At 49.2% G+C, this 18,012-nt stretch overlaps 5 protein-coding genes and 1 non-coding gene across 6 annotated transcripts; 2 read left to right on the top strand and 4 right to left on the bottom strand.

Annotated features, from left to right (window-relative positions):
• Positions 1–357: 357 nt before the first annotated feature.
• On the top strand, positions 358–2,685 carry K441DRAFT_125752 (uncharacterized protein). The gene is made up of 2 exons (XM_067640040.1): positions 358–991; positions 1,069–2,685. The coding sequence occupies exons 1-2, from the start codon at positions 631–633 to the stop codon at positions 2,640–2,642; spliced, it is 1,935 nt and encodes a 644-aa protein (XP_067503405.1). The 5' UTR covers positions 358–630; the 3' UTR covers positions 2,643–2,685.
• Positions 2,686–5,420: 2,735 nt separating this feature from the next.
• On the bottom strand, positions 5,421–6,114 carry K441DRAFT_125707 (uncharacterized protein). The gene is made up of 2 exons (XM_067640039.1): positions 5,961–6,114; positions 5,421–5,904 (listed from the first exon to the last, which is right to left on the bottom strand). Exons 1-2 carry the CDS (start codon positions 5,992–5,994, stop codon positions 5,513–5,515), a joined length of 426 nt encoding a protein of 141 aa, XP_067503404.1. The 5' UTR covers positions 5,995–6,114; the 3' UTR covers positions 5,421–5,512.
• Positions 6,115–6,235: 121 nt separating this feature from the next.
• Positions 6,236–6,748, bottom strand: K441DRAFT_687424 (uncharacterized protein; the record flags this gene model as incomplete). The annotated part of the gene is made up of 1 exon (XM_067652092.1): positions 6,236–6,748. One exon carries the CDS (start codon positions 6,746–6,748, stop codon positions 6,236–6,238), a length of 513 nt encoding a protein of 170 aa, XP_067503403.1.
• Positions 6,749–7,885: 1,137 nt separating this feature from the next.
• On the top strand, positions 7,886–8,691 carry K441DRAFT_125653 (uncharacterized protein). The gene has a single exon (XM_067640038.1). The coding sequence runs from the start codon at positions 8,008–8,010 to the stop codon at positions 8,461–8,463; it is 456 nt and encodes a 151-aa protein (XP_067503402.1). The 5' UTR covers positions 7,886–8,007; the 3' UTR covers positions 8,464–8,691.
• Positions 8,692–15,437: 6,746 nt separating this feature from the next.
• Positions 15,438–15,527, bottom strand: K441DRAFT_t18. The gene has a single exon. It is a non-coding gene; the product is annotated as a tRNA-Asp (tRNA).
• A 1,097-nt stretch (positions 15,528–16,624) lies between these two features.
• On the bottom strand, positions 16,625–17,887 carry K441DRAFT_660682 (retrograde transporter). The gene is made up of 4 exons (XM_067648746.1): positions 17,578–17,887; positions 17,508–17,522; positions 17,028–17,441; positions 16,625–16,966 (listed from the first exon to the last, which is right to left on the bottom strand). Exons 1-4 carry the CDS (start codon positions 17,632–17,634, stop codon positions 16,850–16,852), a joined length of 603 nt encoding a protein of 200 aa, XP_067503401.1. The 5' UTR covers positions 17,635–17,887; the 3' UTR covers positions 16,625–16,849.
• Positions 17,888–18,012: the final 125 nt, after the last annotated feature.

Here is an 18,012-nt window from a genome sequence, read left to right as displayed (position 1 = left end):
TAAACCATGAGATTCAAATCGCAGTTCTAGAAAGGAACTTTCACTTGGGTTGTTTCAGGTCAAGCATTACGTATAGGCTATGAATCGCTGCTTAGATACCTCCAGTTTTTTTAGTAAAACCCATTGACGTGGTTTTGGAGCTTTACAGTCTTGTACATGAGCGGAGGAAAAGAGCGCGGGAGTTCTTTTTGGAAAGTGGAGGCGTCAACGTGGCACCTTTGGAAGAGCATTCACACATAACACCCCACATATGCGCGCGGGGAAGAGATTTTAATCTGTAGACAGTCGGAGATATATGAAGCCCATCAGCAATTCTTTCTTTAGAAATCAGGCTGTAAGGCGGAGCCAGTACTCACTGATGGTTGTCAAGCGGTTGGCTTTGTTGCTCCGACAGGCTTGACGCGCCATCCGCATACGGCTATATCTAAACAAATTAATTGCCCTTCACCTCTCATCAACATTGACATCTCTGGCATTGACCACTCCCCACCAACATCTCTACTCCCTCTTTTCCCGAACTGGAGTCTGCTTGAATTAGCTTGAACGCCCTATTCTATACGTACTAAAGCTCGTAATTTGTCCAAGAAGGACGCGCACAAGCATTACCCACTCAGATCGCGCTTTGCGACAATGCGCCTGACACGCTCCGTATTGTGCGCCGAAGCTATTCACATTGGCGAGACAGAGGCTATTGAAGCGGTAGGTGGCCCATTACCACTTACACCACTCAAGGAACGCGCACCGCTTGGAGAAGTCGCTGCGAACCAGCCGTCTGTCGCGATAGCGCCAAAGGACAACATGGCAGTGGGAAAGAAGCCCAAGCCTAAAGGCGGCAAGAAGCCAAGGGGGAAGAAGAGTAAGAGAGCAGAAGAAGAGAATGGAGAAAGCTGTCATGAGAGTGGACCTGAGGTTTTGGAGGATGAGAGACGAGCTGCAGGAAGCCCAGCAAGTGACGCGGCAGCGGAGGATCTCATGAAGGAAAACAATGACGGTAAGTCCAGCATTGCGCAAGCATTGCGCGCGTTACATCTTCTATGCTTATGTGGGATGCTAATCCGAGGATCACAGATATCGTTCAGGTCCCAATGTTAGACGAACGACCCATCTCTCCCCCTTCGCGCGCAGTTCGGATGACGAGACGGCAGCTAGCTAAAACTGAAGAGGAACGATCGAAGTTGCAGGGTCGCGCACTTCGATCAAAAAAATCGGTAGAAGCGCAGGCTGAGGAACAGCCAGAACCACAGGAGCACGCCGCTGAGTCCGAGGAGATTCCTCAACATCAGGAAGACCCAATCGCAACCCCAGAGGTGACAGTAGCAGCGGATTTAGGAGAGCCCAAGAGCCTTTCGTCAGAGAAGCAAATCGAAGAAGATTCGTCCATAAGTCGAAGTACATCAAGATCGCCGGCCAAGACCCCAATGCGTCTTGAGGAATCAATTGAGGCTATCGATGCACTTGAGGAGGCCATCGAGGAAGTTGGCAAAGCGATACCTGGGTTTCATTCTCTCGAGTCTGACGAGAAATTCCCTCGGAAAAAACTGTCAGGCAAGAGGGCCAAACTAAACACTAAATCCACGGCAACCAAGACTAAACCGTTATCCAATAAACCATCCACCAAATCTAGCAAAGTCTCAAGGAATCCTAACAGTCCAAAGTCACTAAAAGAAAGGCCGCATACCGCTGCCGAGTCGAAACCTCACCCAGGTCCAGCCAGACCCTCACACTCCCGCTCCGCCAGCGTCCGCACCGTCTCATCCAAGGGCACAGATGCAAAATCGAAGACCTCAGTATCGGAAGTAACTGACTACCTTGCCTCCAAGCGCCGTCCTATAAGCGTATCCTTCCCCACCCCCCCTCCACCCACAAAATCCTCAAAACCACCCACCAAACCAACATTCCAACTCCCAGGTGAAGCCATTGCCGCGAAGCTTAAAGCACAGCGCGAAGAGCGTCAGAAGCGGGAAGAGGAAAAAGCAGTTAAGAAGCGTGACTTTAAAGCGCGGCCCGCACCTGCCCGCAAGACTGTCACCCCCGTCGCCGTCAAGCATACTGCGGCTAGTAGGGCACGGGAGAGTCTGATGCTTGGTGGCAATCTAGAGTTGTCCGAGAAGGAGGGTAAAACGGCTGGGCCGGGCGCTACCGTCCCTGCACTGAGACGAACGAGCTCAATCAGTACCACAATGAGTGGAAAGAGGCGGAGTACAATCATAGCGACGTCGAAGCGCGCGTCGGGTTTACTTAATCGGCCTGCTTCTACTCTTCCAGGTAGCGGCAGCAACGAGAGGAACACCCCCACCGCGAATCACGAACGCCCGCCCTTCACAACCTCCACTTCCACTACGTCAAATTCATCGAAGCGCCTCAGCACTGCAGCCGCAGCTCAAGTCATCAAGTCTACCGTCACACCAGCGGACGTAGTGACGCAGCGCATCAAAGCTCGGGAGATTTTCAATCGTGACAAGGTAGAGAAGGAGGAGCGGGAGAGGCAGAGACGAGAAAAGGAAGAGGCAGCTAAGAAAGCAAGGGCCGAAGCGGCTGAGAGAGGTAGAATTGCCAGTCGAGAGTGGGCGGAACGGCAGAAGGTGAAGAAAGCGATGAGTACAGCCGTAGTAGCGAAGACGGAGGAGGCGGAGACAGCATGAAGTATAAAGATTTCTGAGATAAGCGAAAGGCTATACGCGGTAGATGATTGGTTTTGATCCCCAACCCTGGCGATAACAATCCCTCTTCAGCATATATATCTTTTATCCTTACAACTGTTTGGTTCTCTCACTCCTGCGGCTTTTTTGGCGTCCTCCGAACGGCGCTTGGTCTGGGAATCGTTATTGATATCGTCTTGTCTCCTTCTCTTAGGAATCTGGGTGCTTTTGGCACCCATATCATTCGCTCGGGAGTCGGCGTCTTGGTTATGGAGTAAGCGTTTTGTCTTTCATTGGCTGCTTCATGGTGTTGAGTGAGGGGTTGAGAAAAACATGTTGTGCTACTAAGTATATTGACTTTCTAGTATCCATAAGTAGATACTTCATCCAAATTCAAGCGAAGATCGAAAGAGCGAAATGTAAGCATAAAGACATCTTGTAAGTCTAAATTCCTCCAGGTAACAGGTGCGATTTGATATATAAATCCAAACGGTCCATTGAAGTATTCGCAATTTTCAAAACGTGTGTAACGCCATAATGCAGGCAGAACTAACAACATGTTGCGAGTCGAGTATGCGAAAATGTATTATGTAATAAATCTGATTAAGGCCACCAATTGAAGTCCCACCACAACATCCGCCAGCGTGCAGAAGCATGTGACATTTTGACTCTGCGATGGGGTGTATATTGCAACGGTGAGTCTCTAGCGGATAGGATATGGGACGCGTATGACGGTAAAAATGCAGACACGAAGCGGTTTTACGACGTCAGTGCATATTCAAAACAGACGTCAATTGAATGGATGATGACGGAGAATTTTAGTGATAGGGCTATTTTTAGTGATTAAGGCTTCATGAGCAACCCTAAAAAAGCAATGATAATGTCACCAGATGCCAGTTTTAAAGATGTGGCTGATGCAGAAATATTAGCCTAAGCGGTGGACAGCAGACTCAAATCCATGGTAGTAAAGGCAGACATTCGCAGTATTGGTATTACATTAAAACTGCAAATGCTGCGCCAAGTTTGAGTTCCTAAACAGGAAAGAGCTCATTATAGAAGATACGGCAGAGCTGGAAGACGCCAAATAGCATCCCTCACGGATGAGTAAAAGGATTTGTCTCGGAGAAAGCGCGCGTTTGTAGACACTTACCCAGGCAGCTGGGGGTGTTTGGAAGTGGTGCAAATAATGCGAGTGTGGAGTGATGCCCCGTTTTTCACAGCCAGGAGGCACGCAAAGCAAAGAGGCGTTTTGTGACACGAGACGGCAGAGGATGGTGGAGGCTAGTGCTGGTTGCAGGCGAGATCCTCTGTGGTTGTCTAGGCGGCAGAAGGAAATAATTTGTTTTCCCCCACGTTGAGGTATCGTGCAGCTGTTACACAGGTGATCTGGATGCTCGAGGACGCTGCTCAGCTGAACATTGTCTTTGGAAGGATGCTGCTATGTGCAACAACACTCAAAGAGGAAAGAGCCAGGAACCTGCATCCTCGAATCGGACGATTCCAGCATGGTGATATGCAGGTTGCAGCTCGCCCTGGCCATTCAGAAGCCCAATGTCAAAGCGCGTGCCGACGCCATCCCCCAAAGTAAGTTTCCCGTATTTCTGGGGTAGTGGGAAGCGTCTTTGACCACGTGAGAGAATGAATGTATTACATAGAGCCAGAGCGCAATTGGGATTATTCCCGGCCATATCCACATTACCGGTGGCACTGACCAGGTCGCGACGGCAGGCGAGCAACTCAGGAGATTCCGCTATCGCTGCGATTCGTCTTGAAGAGGCCGAGAAACTATCGACATGCTCACAGTGAGCGCTTCCAGAAGATGCTAGAGGCTCCTTCTGCCCCAGAAATCAAGGGAGAGCTGCACAACATACTCTCCAAACCCGAAGAAGCATGGGGAAACGCATCGTGGAGATGACGCGGCCCCGTAATGGCGACACTAGCCTTCTCCGCGAAAACGAGCATGACCTAGCTTTGCACTGGCGGAAGAGCAATTCCAAAGGCAGCTGGAACCCTGCTGGGCCGGTGACAGCACTGTTTTCTTTATTTTTTTTTTGTGGCGCGTTGCGCGGTCCCTTCTGCTCCACTGCAGAACTACGGCGTCGATAAAGTTTGAAGCTACGGGCCGTCGTGCGGGGAAGGAGATTTGCTGGAGTGAAAACTAGATTTCCGCGCAGAGGCAAAAGATATCCGTAGCCGGTGGGGGTTCAGCTTAGAGATGCCGACTGCGCGCTCCGCGGCCGCGATCAATGCAAAATAACGGCGAGTGCTCCCACGGCGGCCTCCATGTTCGCANCATGCACACGGGTGCGTTTCGTCCAGGCAAGGCGAAAGCGTATCGGATGCATCTCCGTCTAGGGTTTCTGGCAGCGCGTGCTCGAAGTCCAGACGCAACGCAAAACGAAGTCGTGGATGTATAATCAAAAACAACGATACCTAGTCATGCCTTCTTGTATGTCTAAATGCACCTTGACAATCGAGTGAGCCGAGCAAGCCGGCTTTGTCCCCCTGGCACCTCTGAATTCTTGGCCGATCTGTCTGGATAGTTCGGAATTGTGACAGGCAGTCGAAGGGGATCATCGTCATAGACCCCGTCGCTGCTCGGCCTACGCACAGCCATCCGTTCAGCGGTTTCAGGGGAAGAGTCGTGGTCAGAACCCTACCCACCATTGCAAGGACCCATTCCAAGTAGTGTCATACAAGAAACTACCTACTCACACCACCATACTCTCGATTAGCCTGCATTGTGACATTCCTGTCACACTTGCCGTCAACTGCACTTCAGACTTTGTCTTAGATATAGCGTGATATTTTGCGCAATTCATTCGCTTCGGGCATTGCCCATGACGCTATTACTGCCCGTGGCAAGTGGCAAGTTACATACATGTAAAAGAATGCGCGTTGCAGATCAGGTTCACCACCGCTGCCCGCACAAACAAAGAGGAGATGCTGTGCAGATCGGAATTCAACGTGGAGAAGAGAGAAAAGACTTGCTGCCGCAAATAGCCCAAGTCCTGTGAAATGTTTGCCCGCGCCCGTGATAGTGATGATGATGCAGAGAAATGCTCCCAGAATCTCCCATACAGAATCCAGCCCAAGACCCGACCATATCCCGAGTAATGACACAATTGTGCTACAACACCAACACCTGCCCATCCAAGTAATAATAGACCAACAGAAACATCAGCGTTGCCAAGATTTACCCGGCCCTTGCCAGCACCATCCTTGCCAGACTGAAACTTTTTAAGGAAACTGAAAACCCGATATGCTTTTAAGCGTCACCCCCACGAAACAAAATGATGCAGAACAGATATATGAACATACAATGCAGAAACTGACACAACCTCCAACCGACCATGCAGTGCAACACTTCCACAAGACGCCGAGTCCCAGCGAGATAATTAGGCTCCGGGACGAATGCTCAACGAAAAGGCGGTGACGCTATACAGATGCTGATGAAAACGGTATCTCTCCATGCAAAACTCCATTGCTCAGAAGTGCTCCGTGATCACTTCCCATGACATTCGTGAAGACATGGCAGACGGCGCGTGGAAATACGATGCGCTCGCCCTACGCGTGAAGGGCTCGACGATCAAACGTCAATGAAGTGTTAATCGCCTTTTGAGATCCCTTACTTGATCGAACGAGCTAACATATCCCCTCAGTTCATTAGCCGCTTTGATGGAGAGACCTTGGGTTGGTTGCGAGGAGACGGAAGAGAGGGAAGATCGCGATGACGAAGGTGTTAAACTTCTTTTAGGGGGCGAACTGTATCCAGACGCAGTGGTCGCGGAGCTCGATGCGGGCTGGTAGGAGTACGAGCCGGGTGCAACAGAATAGTAGTTGGGACTTGTTGGGGGCGAGTCCAGCCTTGTCGTGGTCTTGTATGCTGCAAAGTTGACAGCGGGAGGGAGGCAAAAGCGTGTGCTTGATGATGTATATGACGAGGTTGACGAAGCGGAAGAAGAGAAATTCACAGGCGTTGCCGGTTCTGAGGTGCCAGCCTTTTCCAGGTCAGCTAATCGGCAGGCCTGAGAGCAGTATGCGCCTTCGGCGATCTGCCTATCGCACGAAAGACAGAAGTCATGAGACCAATCCATTTCGGTAGCCATGGAGAGAGAGTGGAGCAGTTGGACTGGAGTGGTCAAATACAAAAAAATCGAGAGACGGTTCGAGGAAGAGTCGAGGCAACGAAGGCTATATCAAGTCTGGCGGATAGCGGCAGCAACGCAAGTGGGTGAAAGAGATCACAGGTCAAGTGATGTGAGGGATGATGAGCTGAGCGGTGATGATGGCGGATTGCACGGAAGTGGTAGCGGCAACGTTTAGTAAATGACTGCCAGATGAGGGCGGAGGCGTGGATACTTGTATGAGGAATCCGGCCGCTGGTTTTGTGGACTCTCAGGCACACTCTGATCTGACGGGCGAATCAAGTGACGGCCTGCCCGCACCACAGCTGCAGGCCTGAGCATTCTGGGTGTCGTCCGAGCCATGCCAGAAGCAGGGACTGTGGCAGCACCTAACTGCCTATGGGAGTGGGCGTGGGATGAAGACTGCAGCAGACCACCCTCGAGTCTGAGCGTCATGCTTGATGCGCATCTAGTGCCAATTACCCGCAGAGCAACCATGGCGAGCAGACTTTTTCGCTAGCCGCCGCTGCCTGAGTTTGCCCCGTCATCGACCAGCTCGCGAGGTGGACGGTCATGCATCAGCCTGCTCCAGCGCTGATCGAGCCCTTTGGGGGGGGGCACCTTCAATTCGCCCGCCCACTAAAATTGTCATCTAGCGAGCGGCCTCTGCGAACGGGCCCGTTACAGATGGGCAATAGCGATTCGCCGCTGGCCTCTGGTTTTTCGCCCCGCTGGCCGGCCCAGCAAAGGCTCGCCATGTCAGCGCGTTGTTGCGTTGCGGGGGCATGGTCGTCTCATCGACTTCTGCCACGATGCTAAGCTCTTCTGCGACACCACCTTCGGAGCGGGTCCGACTCTACGAGGCAGAAGCACGCAGGAATTGCCGGAAAAACTTGGCTGCCAGCTTGTCGTGTTTTGTCATCTGGCCTACGCTCGAGCACGCCTAATAGCTGCTCGTAGATTGCTGCCCGCGCCGTTGCGACGTCTTACGAGGTAACGCGACCAGTTTCAATATTAGAGCCATCAGCTCTGTCCCTACAACAGAGGGCTGTTCTGCTAGCGCGCCGTCTACCAAACTCGCTCCACATCAATCTATTCGCGGACCGCGTCGCCCGGGCCTGCTGCTATCCGTCCGACTTGACCCGTCGAGGCCAGCCGGCCCTGCCCTCAGACTAAGACTCGGCGATGGTTGCTGCTTTGGGCCGCGATCGCGATTGAGATGGTGTCCTCAGTCGCACGGCATGACCTTATGGTTTCTGATGAGAAAACGTCGTGGAGGACGCAGGGGCGATCCGTCTCAGCCCTGCAGCTCTTTTTTGCCTCGATGGGATTTGCGCCAGGAATGCGTCATTGATGAGGCGGGAATGCGTGGTTTGGCAACGCAGAAATTTCCAATTCTCCCGTCTTCAGGAGGAAATGTGTTATTATGCTCAGCGAGACCCTCTGCATTTGCCACCTCTCTCCGTTCACTCGGTGCGAGAAAGGCCATGGTCCAAAGCAATCCTCGTGGGCAAGGAGGACTCGAGCTCTCCGGCCGCCTGCGCAGCCAGGCGTTATCTTGTATCACGTATCACGCACCAAGCATCAAGCATCACGTCGACGACGTGCTTCGGTCGTGCGATTCCGTTCTCACCACGCTAAAAGGTGCCCACGATGATGAGTCCAATGAGTCCGATGAGCCCGATGAGTCCCGATGAGTCCGCTCCAGCTTCACGCCAGACTCACGCCAGACACAATTTCTCACAGCGGCTCTCCTTACTGTCGGGTCGCTAAGCCGCTCGATATCGCACCAGGGCATTCGCGCTTCGCTTGGAGGAAATTGATATTTGATACTGGCCTTCCGTTTTGTTGGGCAAAGACATTTCTGGACTTCGGAGACTCCACCCTAGGAATGCCAAAATTATAGCAGCGGTTCGCCCCAGGTGGTTCATCCGGGCAATCAGCTAGCCTAACCAGATGGATGCACCAATCAATCGAAAAGACCGTCCTAGAACAGAGCCCTCAAATCTTGGTTGCCGCTTTGAGGCCCCTGGCAGTTGGCCACGGCGCGACGCAAATGCCACCTGAACCCGCGATTTCGGCGTACGAACTGTCCGCGAACTGGCGTTCTGCCTCGCAGGACCGCAGCGCAATCGCTTGGCCTAGCCCCCGCAATGTCTCGTCTGTCACCTCAACAGAGTCCATCCATTTTCCGGTGTGCCATCCCAACCCGAGTGCACTCCCCAGACTCGTCGCTGATATTGTCCCTGCTGGCTCGGCAAGCTCACCTCTGCATGTTCCATGCCCGTGCAGCTCGTGGCCCTGCAGCTGCATCCAGTGAAAGCGCCATTGGAGTTGACTTGCAGATGAGCTTCACAATGCTATTCGCTCTCTGGAGCCGGCATGGCACGGACGGCCGTTGTCAGAACCCCCACGCCTGCGTCTTTTCTGGGAGACCTCGGGGAAAATTGCCCGGGGCCATCGTGGATTGCCAGATAGAGCATCAAAGCAAAGCGAGATTATCAGGACAGACACCATACTGAACGATATATCCTTATCTCAAGAGTTTCGAATATCCCAGGCTCCTAGATATGACCTCTGTGACAAAATGCCAAGTCCAACATTGTATCATCGATCTTCTCCAACGGGGATAGCTAGATAACCACGCCGCAGCTGAGAAAGGTCAGCCAGTAAGCCTTCGGCAGCCCCGCACCCTCATCAAGCAGACGCAGGATCACGGCTTGGCTGAAGAACGCGCCTCTCCTGGGAGCGAGAGGAGTTGGCTTGGGCTTCCCCACAAATTGCGACGTCCCAGCCAAGCGGCTTGCGGCAGCTACGTAAGATAGCGAGACCCTAGAGTGATCTGCAAAGCGATCAACTTCCCTTATCTCCGCTACCTTCGTTGATTTACTATTTTGGCGTATTTGTATCTATGTCAATCAGCCAGCCGACGTTGCACGATGCAGAGATTTTCGAACGGCCATTGCGCGATCGATAGAAAAATATGGTGGCGGATCCTAGGCTGACATTCTGGCGTCTTTTTGCAGAGGCGTTCGTCATATGCCTTAAGAACAGGCTGCAGTGATATTATTCCAAGAGTGCTCCCCTGTCCAACCTTATCCCCTTGGAAACTGCGACATCGTATACTGACAACGCCTCGTTTCGGCTTGGTGTGGGCGTCTAATCCAATGCTCAGAGGATTTGGTACCGCCGCGGTATCTTTAGACGACGTTATATCCCTCTCGTTTCCTGGAGTGAGATCATACTGTGCGAAAATATGTGCTCAATGCAAGGTAGTGTATCCTTCGTAGGAGAGTAAAGACAAGACACGTTGCTTACTTCACTTCTCGCCAATTTTCCCTTCGCCTTTCACGTCCATACGCCCGCGAAGATGCAGCTTCAGAATCCCACGATTACGGTGCAAGTCCGTGGGGACAGTATATTAGAAAATGCAAAGCGTGAAGCGTGAAACTAATATTCGATAGAGTACTTACTTGTGATTAGATTGTTGAAGAACAGGCGCCAACCTGCCGTCTCCAGCACTTCAGTCCTTATCACTATAGAATGGCAATGAATATAATATACGGGGAGCTAATGTCTCCATGCTCCTTTCCTTATTGTTTCACCTCCACCTTTCATGAACGGCTCTAGACTAATTTGTTTAGCGAGATCTATTTATATTTACGCTCAAATATACCCAAAGCATGGACTTCGCTCGGAACCCTCGAAACCCTATCAACAAAGTGGTGGTCACCTCAACCCGAAGGTTCCGCAGCTATGAAGCTTCGTCAATGAGTGGGTATCGCATGTCTATGAAACGGCGGGCGAGCACGCAAAGCCGCCTAAGCTCTCCGGGACCCCATTATAGGAGGTACCGGCTGCGTGTTACCCCTCTATCGTCCTAGCCACAGTATTTCCCATGTGAATGGTTGCTGGATGAGGCATTTACCTCCTCAACAATCCCTCTTTCACATACATTTTTCCTCTCATAATAGATTATACCGCGGTGGTGATTGCTGTTTCTCAGCTCCACAGCTAGTCGTCAGTTAAGTTGCAATGGAGCCATTTACTATTGTATTGGTGCTGGAGTAATAGCTTCAAGAGGTACTACAAAGGCCCCACTCTACACAATAACTGATTAAGCTCCACAGCTAAAGGAATATCTTGTAGGCCCACATTGTGTCATCCACGTTTCATGAACCTGGCTTCGGCAGCTCAGCCGAGCTTGGTACTGTCCACTGATCGCAGGACAGCTGGCGCGGGAGATCCGCGTATCAGCTTCTGAGACAGGCCCACTTAACTACAGGAACACCGAATCAGGGAAAGAAATCGAAATTCGTTGTTTGCTTACTGTTGGACGATGTACCTCCTTCCCGGGTCCATGTATATAACTCACAACTCAGCACACGTGATATATGCACTGCCAGTGCTGGCCTTGTTGTGCCGGGTAGAGTTGCTCCTTCTTCAGGGCTGCACTTCCATACGAGAGGCGCTGGTGAATTTTTGGTTGCATTTTACGTTATGGGAGCTACTTGTGCGCCCTCGGATGACACACGGAAACCTTGACTGTCCAGGCATAAGGAACCATGTGGGTCACCAGTACCGAAACTTCTGAACGTACATATTATATAACTGAAGGCGTATCAAGTTAACTAGAGAACGATCTTGCCCGCTCGAAGCATAATGACTTAATTGATCGTAGCCAATGTGGGAGCTAGGTAAACATAGACATCCCCTACACGTGGCTAGTTTAATGCTGCTGAATAAACATAGTGCCGTCGAAGAACCACGTCCAGTCTTCGAATATCCCCTTGATTGATCTGAGTGATGGAGGTAACTTATGCGCTCCAATCCCAAAGCCGTACTCTATGCTGTAGCCTGAAAGCTCCACTGCCTGAGGCTAAGGTGATTCGAATTCTTCCCAGCAAACCAATAGGATGGGTCCCGAAGATATCTCATCGTGCATATCGCGGTTCAAAATATGGATAGAAACACAGTCCCCAGTCCGCAGGTATGGATAATGCCGGAAGTATCATGCAGCTGGAACCGAAAACACCCCAAGTGCATCGACTTAATCCTAGTCTCTTCAGTTACTTGCTACTAGCACAAAACGCTTTGATGCTGATTGGTTGGAAGTCTTTCGCGTCATGTTTTCGAAGCTGGCCTTCAAACGATACTAGCATGCTCTTGCCTCCCTAATCCACATATAAGCTGTTGGTGGTCCATATGACGTTTGGTTGTAAGGGTAGATTTTTCGATCGCAACCAGCGGCATTGGAAGGCAAGCGACTATCGAGGTTGGATTCCTAGATGTCACACAGGAACGCAGGTGGTGTGTGTGGAAACTCCGTGCTGGAGTCGTCACCACTAGCGAAGATATCACGTGATCACAGAAGCTCCTGAAGAAACATCCACCCCCTCTTACCAGGGTACGTTGATAATACGACGGCAGAAGCTATATAAGTACGGGAAAGACCTTAATTTAATTAAGAACTGTATTCTACTTACCCTAGAGTATATAGTATATTTATTTAGTTAATGTAGTCGATCGCATACAAATCCAAATTATCTTGGTGATGTGGCACGTGATTGATTGTAATGCGAGCGACATCATGTAGGCAAGGACATAAAAACCCAATTTTTAGTTGAAAGGAAGAAAAATGGTTAGACTCAGAAACTAGAAGATGGGTTTAAATACACGTAGGGATTACCTTGAGGGCTTTATGTAAGTTCAAATAACTCGTGGACAAGCATAAAAATAAGGGCACTCTCCGATGGGGAATCGCTGTTCATAGCCATTGGTTGGAAAATAATTTATTTACTATCTGCATGACTAAATACATGATGACCCTTTACTAACCTAGAGTTTGCTTCCCGTAAACACCTATTATATTTTAGTAAATAATTTTGACAAATTACAGCTCCTATTCAGTGCAAGGGGCCTATTTAATATCGTTATGATACAAGCGCTTGCGCGGAATTGCCATCTAAAGCAAGTGGGATGCCTCGGCTTATTGACTTAAAGCATCGTGGTGAATGTTTGCTTGCAAGTCTTCCTAGTTGAAGGTCTTATTTTGGAAAACGGTAAAGTTTCCCACGGGGGCCGTAACGCGGAGAGCCGAACTCGAGTGTTATGCGAAAGCCCTGTAGATTAGCAAGACCAAAGCTTTGAGTACTGATATCCAATGTTAGGATATACTACCGACTCTTGTTCAATTGAAGCTCGACCGGCAAAGATCTGTATGCCCAGGAGCGAAGCATACCTAAGCCACGAGGAACTTCAAGGTACCTGGGCTCAGCAGCATGCTTAACGGTAAAATTTTCGTTTGGGGCCGCAGCAGGTAGATGATTGCTCTAGCCAAAAGTCTCGTTGCTTCGATTGGTCGGGGACAAGATGTGGTTACCATCGTCCGGCTGACGGCAGATCGATGTATCTATTAATGAACGAACCGGGATGAAGCTTATGGCATGTTGAGGTTGTTATCCGTTAGTGTTCAGTTACCGGAACGGATGCGCTGATTCAGGTTTACTGAAGTCTTTTGGCTACAAGGATTGGATATTTTGTAAGGTATTCTGGTAAGTTCCAAGACTCATCTAGCTTTGAGTCTCGCGGCAAGGTTAGTTCACACGTTTTAGTAGATCGGGAGGCATGGTTTACTGAAAAGTACCGTGCCAAGGCTGAAGGTGACATATAGTAATTGGGAAGTCGCAAAGATCGGTTGCAGTTGTGTGCATTGGAGGCTTTGAAGCACATGCGTCACCCCAGTTTTTTGGTATTAACTTTCTGTCAGGCTGATAGTTGTATGAGGTTGAAACTGGTTCAAGGTGTTTCGTAGAACAGGACGTTATTTTGGCACATGTAAGAAAGGTTATCGTATACACGAGTCTTCTGGTTTGAGGATCGTCTGCGGAAGTAACTGTGATCGACGGCGATATCTTCAGGATTCGCAAGCTAGTGATCTTTTTGGATTGGGGTGGAGTGGACTTGACACTCAAATCCACTCTAAAGCCATTTTGCGCCTCTCAAATCCAGGAGCTCTATGGAGCTCCGATGTAAATATATACTAAAAATATGCTGAACGTAGAAAAGGATGAGGACTCTGTCTATTGAATATGGCTCTAGAAGCTCTCTATATAGATCAGGTAGGTCCAGGCAACTGAGTCAAATAGGTAATAGAAAGTAGGTAATGAGACATTCGATGAGACATTTAGTCATAAGTTCGTATAGACGATCTAGGTCGTCAGACAGTAGTTCGATGGTGGTAAGGAAGTCCGATTCAGGTCGACAAAATAGTAAATCTTGGCACGATCTTGGTGTTGAGGTAAAGAAGTAGTTGGGAGTTATAGTTACCAAAATTGCACCCCAAATCACCTCTAATCGCTAGATATACCTTATCTACCTCATCTACTTTAACTTTATCGCCGTCGACCTTAATCGTGGCGTATTCCTGTGGATTATCCTCATCATCTACTAACTGGGCGGCGGCGTCCGCAGCCTTTGAAGCAGCCAGCTGAGCCTTTACAGCTTCCTTGAAGGATCGCGGCTAGCCATCCGGCTCTCCCTCTAGTACGCCTACTTCCTTATTGTCCCATGAGCCTTTCTGCGGAGGCCTATATAAGTGGCGAAGTGTCGATCGAGATAGCAATGACGTAACAGTCGTCATTGTCGACGTCAGCCTTCGCCACCTATTTCATGTATATATAGTCTCTTTTCTTCGTAGATCAATCTACACACGAGTTCTTCTTTTCTGATCTTGATTTTCCGATCGACACGGGGGCACGCTTATTTGCCTTAATTATATCTATCTGTAAGCGAGAGTGACGATCCTTAAGTAGTATCTGTGCGCTGCTGAATAGGCGCTCGCACTCATCTGATATAGGTGGGATTGCAAGAATATCGAGAGCAAATCGAGCAAGGTCAGGCTGGCTGTAGTAGCGATCCTGCTAGTATTAAATAACGTCAGTCTTCATTATCTTTGAGTTGTATAGTGTTCGTGGCTAGGTATAATTGGAGCCTCCTCTTCTAGCTAGTGAGAAGCCTTAAGGCGTTTGTAATTTCGGGCAGATCTTTTCTTTCGACGGCTTCTGTATAGGTGCTAGCTCTGCTATTAGCGACGATTGAGTGGCTTAACGCTTGCCTTTGTATTCAAGCCAAAAGCCTCTGATAAGTTCCTTAACCGCGTATAAAAAGGGGAAAATAAAGTATCAGATCGTTGAATATGCATGGCGAGAGAATAGGTAGTGGAGCTCTCTGAGCTCGAGAAGATAAGGTATTACAGGAGTGGCCCGTGCACAGACCGTGCATGTCGGCAAGCCCCCTACCAACAGAAAGTATAAGACAAGTTCTAAATTTAATTTCTACAAATTTTTTTTTTCGTGCGGCCATAGGCGTTTGCTACAATTACTATGTATCGCTGGTGGTAACAGAGTGAGATTCCATACGTGAGCGAAATTAAATTTTACCAAAAGGGGGAGGGGGCGGGGCCGGTGGAACCAGGTCATGTACATAGCTGAACTATTTCCCCCCATCTGGAAGAGCCCTTTTCCGATCGCTCACCATCCTTCACGGAATAGTAAGCCTGTAGTCCCAGTAATACTAACGTAAAGAAACTCTATTTTGGAACCTCCTCAAAAAAAAAGGAGTATGAAGCTTAGGGTGTTGTTAGGCACAAAACTGGCAAAAAGGAAGGTGTCTCTCCGACGGGGAATCGAACCCCGGTCTCCCGCGCTTGTTCAGACATCATCTTGACAAGCGGAAATCATGACCACTAGACCATCGAAGATATCCAGGTAGGTCCCTGGGATGGTTGACGAAGTGACATTTTTATCAATATACAAAGAAAAAATTTAGGGCAGCAGTATTCTCACATGCCTTTTCGGTACATATACATGTCTGTTTTCGGTGCATACACATGCCCCCAAATCAGGCTTAGTGCTTGCCTAGATAGGCTGTTTAGCATGTTTGCAGACAATCGCGAACTTCAAAAATCCATCGCGTCAAATACGCCCACGCGCGCAACCTCAAACACCGCGAGGATACATCAATTTGGCGCGATCCTTTACACTGGAAGCTTCCTCGAAGGCGTGGGCGAGGAAGAGGATGTATGGGAGGACGAGGAGGACGCGGAGGATCACATCAACCACTGCAACTGCGCGCGCCTCAAATCGACTGCATCTACTGCTCTACCGCAAACCTTTGCCCCTGCGCTCTCTTAGCAGTTTAAACCATTCCATTCGTCGTCTTCTTCCATAGTGTTGATGAAGGTAGTAATGGTAAGGAAGGTTAAACGCGATGGATTTTTGAAGTTCGCGATTGTCTGCAAATATGCTAAACAGCCTATTTAGGCAAGCACTAAGCCTGATTTGGGGGCATGTGTATGCACCGAAAACAGGCATGTATATGTACCGAAAAGGCATGTGAGAATACTGCTGCCCAAAATTTATGGAAATTTTTTTTCAAATGGAAGTTCCAATTGGATTTGGTTAGATTTTGGTATCATGGCCTCCAGTCCGTGAATACCGTTATGCACTATTGCATACCCGAGGAGGCTATATGTTAGCATGCTTGAAGAGGATTATAAATGTTAAGATTTAGAATAAGAACCTTTTACTTTGATATAGTATTTCATATAGTCACGGAATATGTATGATGTAGGTTGCGGATTTTTTAATTCTTCAATATTACATGGGTTGGTCGCTCAAGCTATTCCAGAATAGCAATATTTATATATATACAAACTACTTCAACTGATTCGAATCTGATGGAGCGTAAAGCTGGGGCTGCCTCAATTAATATGATTTCAAGAAAGAACTTTAGAATTAGAACAGAAAAACCTGACCTAATCAAACCTTACCGAAGTAGAAAATCAACGTGGAAAATTAGGTGTAGTATTAAGCGATAATCTAGGGCAATGCATATATCGCAGCAAGCAAAGAGTTAAGCAAACTCTAGCGCCCTGTCTGGTTAATTTTTCTAGACCTTAGTATGCCAAGCACTAGTGATTGAGAAACATAATAAGCCACAGCTAGCCCCAAGTCGGGCAAGAATCCGATCCTGACCCCAGAGGGTTAAGAGAACGAGTCTTAGGTCGAGATGTTTCCATCATTATGATACACCACCACCATTTCTTCGGAAAGAGACCTTCTCTACTGCCACGTTCTCTACGCCGTTCGCCTCCTTGCGTAATTGGTATACATAGAGTACTAGAACATCTCCTTGGACCTGACAAGAGAGCATAAGCCTTTAACCTCCAGGAGGGAAAAGTGGTCACTATAAGACTTACATCCATCAGAACAAAACTTGGCGTTGGTTCTTCAGCATCTGGCCACCAACCGGTTGTCATTGCACCTGTAGCACTTCCCGGATTGACAAAAAACTTGCCCTCCATCTCGTATGCCTCAAATTTGTGCGTACCACCCCATAATAGAATATCCACATCCATTTGCCTTGCCGCAATTAAGAGGCTGTCCCCATCACCAGGAGGTATAATGGTATGTCCATGAGTGAAGCCTATCCGTAGTGAACCGTGTGTGACAACCTTTGAGAGTGCTAGGTTGGGTGCATCGACATCGTAATCTCCCTTGACGATTTGGAGGTCTGGAGCTACGCCACGGAGGAACTCGTATGTTTCTTTGTCGGTAAGATTCCCCAAACAGAGGATTTGACCAATTTTTCCGGGCGCCAACAGCTTCTTGAACTAGGAGCAATGAGTCTTTGAACATTTCAGGCTCTACCAGGAGTAAATATGGGAGCGGGGAAATACCTTGGCTGGAATATCCTGTCACAATTGTAAGCTACGCAACGGCCTTGGAAAGAGGGAGCGCAAGACTCACTGAGGCTCTGTCCGGTATGAATAAATCTCCTAGACAGAGTACCAATCTCGAAGTCATGGCGAATGCTCTCCTTCTGCTCGCCTAGTCTAAAGATGCGGCAGGACGAATGGGAGTATTCGGGAAACGGGTGTGACCGGCTTGCCCACAGGCGAAGCTGGTGCGCATTGTCTTGGCGAAATTTCAAGGGCACAACATCAGGTATCGAGGGCGACTTTCGGAGGCTCTCAACAGTGTGCACGACTAGTAATTTCGGAAGTAGAGGGTCGCGGAAGGAACGTAATTGGCGACACCACGAATTGCCATCGGGTCCCTACGCTGGGGGGGAGTAAGAATAGCAAACTTCCCGGTGGAGTCAGACGGCAATATTCCGCGTTTAAACCTATGCACGGTTTCCAACATCAAAATTTCAAGCGAGAGGACACGGACAAAGTTTGT

Source organism: Cenococcum geophilum, assembly GCF_001692895.1.
Source record: "Cenococcum geophilum 1.58 unplaced genomic scaffold K441scaffold_24, whole genome shotgun sequence".
In the NCBI taxonomy this organism is placed as follows: Eukaryota; Fungi; Ascomycota; class Dothideomycetes; order Gloniales; family Gloniaceae; genus Cenococcum; species Cenococcum geophilum.
This window is presented reverse-complemented; position numbering and strand designations above follow the sequence as displayed.

Excerpts from the sequence above, each read along its gene's own strand:
- K441DRAFT_125707 (XM_067640039.1), bottom strand. The coding sequence starts at position 5,994 with ATGGTCGGTTGGAGGTTGTGTCAGTTTCTGCATT. Across the intron at positions 5,905-5,960 it reads GTTGTGTCAGTTTCTGCATT|CATATCGGGTTTTCAGTTTC; the intron begins GTATGTTCATAT and ends GACGCTTAAAAG.
- K441DRAFT_660682 (XM_067648746.1), bottom strand. The coding sequence starts at position 17,634 with ATGACTTCGAGATTGGTACTCTGTCTAGGAGATTTATTCATACCGGAC. Across the intron at positions 16,967-17,027 it reads CAAGTTTTGTTCTGATGGAT|GTCCAAGGAGATGTTCTAGT; the intron begins GTAAGTCTTATA and ends CTCTCTTGTCAG.
- K441DRAFT_125653 (XM_067640038.1), top strand. The coding sequence starts at position 8,008 with ATGACCTTATGGTTTCTGATGAGAAAACGTCGTGGAGGACGCAGGGGC.
- K441DRAFT_125752 (XM_067640040.1), top strand. The coding sequence starts at position 631 with ATGCGCCTGACACGCTCCGTATTGTGCGCCGAAGCTATTCACATTGGC. Across the intron at positions 992-1,068 it reads CATGAAGGAAAACAATGACG|ATATCGTTCAGGTCCCAATG; the intron begins GTAAGTCCAGCA and ends CGAGGATCACAG.